The sequence below is a fragment of the Eucalyptus grandis genome, chromosome 2 (genome assembly GCF_016545825.1).
Source record: "Eucalyptus grandis isolate ANBG69807.140 chromosome 2, ASM1654582v1, whole genome shotgun sequence".
Lineage (NCBI taxonomy): Eukaryota > Viridiplantae > Streptophyta > Magnoliopsida > Myrtales > Myrtaceae > Eucalyptus > Eucalyptus grandis.
This window is the reverse complement of record NC_052613.1, coordinates 27,920,332-27,925,751: the sequence shown is the minus strand read 5'-3', so window position 1 is coordinate 27,925,751 and position 5,420 is coordinate 27,920,332. Positions and strand designations below refer to the sequence as shown.

Below are 5,420 nucleotides of genomic sequence, written 5' to 3'. Positions count from 1 at the left end.
TATTATTCCGCCATATGTAACACTAGCTATGTATTTTGCTAAAAAATTTGCTCCCGACATTCCAATGAGCCTTTCCAATTCAGACAAATCTAAGTTTTTAGGCTTACATCTAAATGAAAAAGCTACTAAATGAATAAGTAAAACATTCCTTTTAGCTACTCATCAATTGCATTAATAGAAATATCATCGTGAATATGACTAGATAACATATTTCATTCCACTTTTTGTCATCGTGAATATGACAGGAAACTAGGAAGCAACTTGCAGTTCACTCTAAAAGGAACAGTGGAGACCTGAAAGGAAAGAAAAGATGTGCATGCCATTTACTAACACTGGGTCACCAAAACATGTCGAGAGAATTGCTATACAAATAGAGGAAATCACTATCATAGGATACGATCCCATAAACATGGCGCTTTAGATGTACCTGACAGAAAAATATTGGATTGGCTATTGCATGACACAAGGGAGGTACAGTGAAGAAGGACATTTGAACAACTTGGCAAAATTGTTACTTCATCCGTACCACTAAAATAAGCAACCCCCACAGGAATGAAGAACAGTAAAAGACGAGCTGACTTTAATTTTTGCACTTCTCAGCAGCCTTCAGTCTGTTATCAACTATCTATGAACTGCAAATTACTATGCTGACAAAGTTCGCGTACATCACTTCCCTAGAGCTATCCTGCGAATGGGTTAACACCAATGAAGCACCCGGTCATTTAAAGATAAGGTTGTGACAGGTGTTGTCACAAGGGTACGCACAATCGATGGCCTTCACGATTGCTCGATCAAAGTACCAATTCCCAACAGCAATCGCAATTGGCTGCACATCAACGTTGAGAATGAATAACATGAATAATGTGTTTGTTCTCTGTTTAACTCAGGACATGCATGAGTGTTTAGTATATTCATCAAGTGAGGATGATGCTAGAATCGGATACAACAATTGTACCTGGCTTCCGATAAGTGGAGAATCATCAGCGAACCAAGTATCCTGCCTCTCAGACTGGCAGTGGGCAAAACACGAATTGATAAACAAACCATTTTGGTTAGACTTAGAGAAATCTTTTATCACATATAGCATTTGACTCCTGAACCCTATTTGAGACACGCAGAAACAACAAGCATGATTAGTAGGTCCACTGTGGATGCATGTTTTATTACTTCCCGACATAAGGCCAACGTGGAACTCACCTTGCAAAAACTGAATCTGCAACGAAGTGCATTTGCCATGGTTTAATGTACATTCGTGCCAATATCCCTGGGGATCAGCCGCTGGTGGAGCTAGACTGGCCTGAATCTGAATTATAAAAATATAAATGATGTTAAAATCTTCACAGGTAGCTCAATTCATTGCCCTATGCATTGCTTGATGTCGCTTTCTGTAGAAGAGAGTTGTTACCTGCCATGAATCGTACGCCGCATTGAGCAGAAATAGGGGGGTCTTGATGCTGGCAATCAAGTTTTGTGGGAAAAAACACTGGGAAGGATAAACATTAGGAGAGAAGAACATCAATTTGGGAATGAGTAACTACATTTACCGTGCCCATGATCAGACTTGTGAGCACAAGATTTGTATGTACAGAAACTCAAGGACTCAAGTTGATAGCAACGGAATACCAGTGTAGGGTCAAGGTGATCAGTGCACGTGCGTGGAAGATTCTGTTTCACCCCCTGAAATCATAAGAAAATATTAAAACATAAACTTTTGGTTATTAGCAAAATTTAATAAAAAAGTTGGCCGACCAGCGCTTGAAACTGGAAGGCGTCGGAGATTTAGAATGTGCTCCTACCTGTAAATCCACTACACCATTGTAGAAGTTTCTGAGGGTCCGCTCACCAGATACATCAAACCTAGAATCCAGGGGAAAAAAGCCACCAGAGACATTTTATGAGATGCTTCATGGAGTGAAGCGTGAGAAATGAGGACAAAATCAAGGCATATTGATACATACACATCAAGAAATAATCCGCCATCACTCAAGCACTTCACTTTTGTTGTTTTTGGGAATAGATCACGAAACTCGTCACAGTGAAGAATTGATGCCAGGCCACCAGCAGAGCACCCAGAAAGAAGGGCCTAGAAACCCAAAAAATTTGTACAAAAAGAGTTAAAGATGACTAAAGAGACAGCAACATTCAGAGGTTCAATGATCATGACCAATACACAGCAGTAGGATTAGAGATTTGTGTTCAACCTGTCCAGCGGATGACATTCCCTTTGACATCAGATCTTCCATTGCAGCTGACCATATGCGCTGTCCTCTGAACTCTAGTTGCGCATCCTTCAGTTAAAGTAGTTTATACTTTAGAATCAACATGGTTAATGAAATCTAAGCTAACATTAGATGGAAGTCTTCTAATTTGCTTATTTAGCCAATTCAAATAATGCTTCGGCAATTCATTTGAACATTAGTAATGTGGTTGGGCAATTGACATTTAGCAGACATACACCAACAAAGAAACACGGGAAGGTCAACCAATCAAACATGCTCTACTGCAAAGGGAAAGCTTTCTGTGTCCGCAAAAATAACAACATATGACTGCATGATGTCATATCTCTGTTAAAGGATCTCTATATCTAACTTAGAATCAGTAGACTGAGAAGTTCAACGAAAAATGAACCTTATCTTGAGTGTCCCCATAAAAGATGCACCATCACAGTAGCGAAGCTTCACTTTGTTCCAGTTGAAAAAATCTGCACATTGGAAGTCCTTTAAAGTTAAGCCTTCAGAAGCAAAAGGAAAGTACAAAGACTAGAACCAAAGTTGGGAATAAATTTTAGGCAAAGCATGAAGAGAACCAGGATTCTCTTCAGGGTTGCTGCTCAGTATTCCAGTGAAGGGTATCTCTTTTTCCATGTATTTAGAGGATCCACGTCGAGTTTTTTTCCGATAAACACAAGTTCTCACATTGTTGCACCATCCTCCACCCTGCCATAAGGTACCTCAGAAAGTAAAGTTTTAATCATGTAATCAGCTATCTTTCCCACTCCAGGGAAAAGCAAAATCAAGTTTTGTGCTTTTTGCAAGTAATTTGTCGAGACAAGACTAACAATGTTTTCTTTGAGATAGATCACAAGAGGATCTCTAATGGATGAGACCGCATACTTTGAATTTACTGCCATTTTTGTTGTGTCTTAGGAATGCGGAGAAAAGCACTAGTCAGACAGCTCCAAATAGAGAGGCTATAGTCACGGTTTGATGTGTGATTGGTCATCTCATGTTGTAACGAATATGAAATAAGACCTGATATGTCTTGTAAAGTTCCATTATACAAAAGGAAGATTAAGACAAGTGTCCACATGCTTCTGGTAAGTGGGCTAATAAGGGACGGTTTACTATGAAATCGTGATGACATTTTGAAGTTTGAAGTTTCTACATTCGCAGTAAGCAGCACAAGCAACAATGGCATGTGATGGGATGCATACAGCGACAAAGTAGAGACCATAAGTTCCTTTAACGAACCTCCAAATTAATGAGCCAATTGTTAGCTCCTGAACCGGATCCTCGACGCAAGTGATACCCAGGTAACGTTCCATCCAAGCAGACTGAAAGCACAAGAAATGCAGACTAAGAATAGGACAGCACGTGCAAATCTACCACTTTAATAGCTCAAACTCACAGAAGAGAAAAATTAGATATATGGAAAGAAGCAAGATGCGGGTTTTCAGATGAATCTCGTTTAAACTCCAGTCCCACTCGCACATAGACCGACGCATCTAATCAAGACTAAAGATGAAATGAGTTCAGTTTCTGGTCACCAAGGGGCCTTGAGAACTCGAACTCAGAAGTCAGAAGCTCTGGCTCTAACAATATCTGTTAATACTCAAGCACTTTAATAATGAATCACAATAAACATGAGCCGCCAGAAAGAACAACAGTCCTGTGCACATTCACGGGGAATGAACTTAAAAAAGCCAGCAAGCAAAGGCACTGTAAAATCAAAATGGTCACTGAAGCGTTGAGCATGAGTGCTTAGAGAGTGTTACCAGCTCCTTTAGCAGCAGCATTCTGGATGAGAGTGAGGCCAACCATGAGAGGGTCATTGGCAACCCCAAGGGAAGCTCCATGAGCTTCAAAATGGGACAGCTCTGTAGCATTGAAACCAACCCGCTCATACCCACTCACCACCTCCCTGAAATAGAGTAGCCCCACAACAATGCCAACCCACAATAGCTTCATTCTGGCACAACACAAAATGCAAAGAGGGCAAGAAATATCCCCTGCTAATGCCACTGGAGCTAGCCCAGCTTTGAACACAAGTTGCCCCAGAAAGAGCCTGTAGAGAGAGAGAGAGAGGGTATGCTTGCAAGGAGAGTATTGTCTTGCCGGGCTTTTTAAAGCGGCACGTTTCGAATCTCGCCAACGCGAGAATCTTCCTGGTCTTCTCCAGTCCTTATCAACATGCAACTGACTTCTTGGCTAAATCTGGAAGACCCAACTGGTCAGCAATCCTCACTTTCAGCAGTGCTTCTGTCATCCGGGTCGTCATGATGAAATTTTTTTTTTTCTTACACAATCACGTTTGGATGCTCGAAACGCATGAATCTTTTTCTTTTTTAATCGTAATAACATACGTTTAAGAACCCAATCACGAAAGCATACATCTCACGCATGAAAGCATGAATTCGACCCGGCGGTCGCAGGACTTTCGATCGAATTCAATTAGCTTTCACTTCAGTTAGTAACACAGCCGATGCATCAAAGTTTTCGCATAGAAATCAATCAAATTTCGGTCAAAGCACATCGTCAAAAAACTTAATTAAAACCTTAGTAACCACATCGGTCGAATCTATGCGCACAAAATCAAGGGGACACGTAACAATAGCTTGTGTTTCGTTACATTGTTGTGACATAATGCAGACGATGTACTCCCATCCCTTGCACTCTCTCACGGAAATCACCTGAGCTTATTCACGCGGAAGAGGTGAAAATATGCTCTCAAATTGTAAAAAGAATAAACGAGAAAAAGGGAAAATCGATCCGAATTTGACTTCATTTATTTTACCGAAAATAAATAATTTCAAAAATATTTTCCTAACAATAATTTATTATATCCCTTAAAATAATCAGCCAACAAAAAATGTTTTTGTTATCAACAATAATTTATATTTAAATATTTCTGTAAACAATGAAAATATTGTTCATTTGTTCATTTTTTAAAAGATACGAGTTATTGTTTTTGGGAAAATGATTTTCAGGTTTTTCTAGCCTTGTGAGCAACGGCTTGCTGTTTTTGGCGGTTGTTCTCTTCCCTAGCTAAGGGTTTTTTGTGTTTTTGGGGGCCGGTTGTTCATGCCGTGCTTTTTGTGACCCTTTGTGTTTGCTGTTTTGGTTGCCACTTGTGGCTTTTACATCCCGGCATCCTTCCTCTCGTAACGTTCTATCGTTTTGAAGTGTAATTTTGATCGTCGT

The 5,420-nt window shown here is 40.1% G+C and overlaps 1 protein-coding gene across 1 annotated transcript; it reads right to left on the bottom strand.

Moving 5' to 3' along the window:
* Positions 1 to 300: 300 nt before the first annotated feature.
* On the bottom strand, positions 301 to 4,322 carry LOC104431584 (pectin acetylesterase 12). The gene is given in 13 exon segments (XM_010044195.3): positions 301 to 826; positions 956 to 1,101; positions 1,198 to 1,303; positions 1,406 to 1,483; positions 1,624 to 1,677; positions 1,797 to 1,857; positions 1,959 to 2,083; positions 2,202 to 2,288; positions 2,629 to 2,648; positions 2,651 to 2,701; positions 2,807 to 2,936; positions 3,471 to 3,553; positions 3,995 to 4,322. Coding segments are annotated over 13 exon segments (1,242 nt in total). The 5' UTR covers positions 4,188 to 4,322; the 3' UTR covers positions 301 to 718.
* Between the last annotated feature and the right edge of the window lie 1,098 nt (positions 4,323 to 5,420).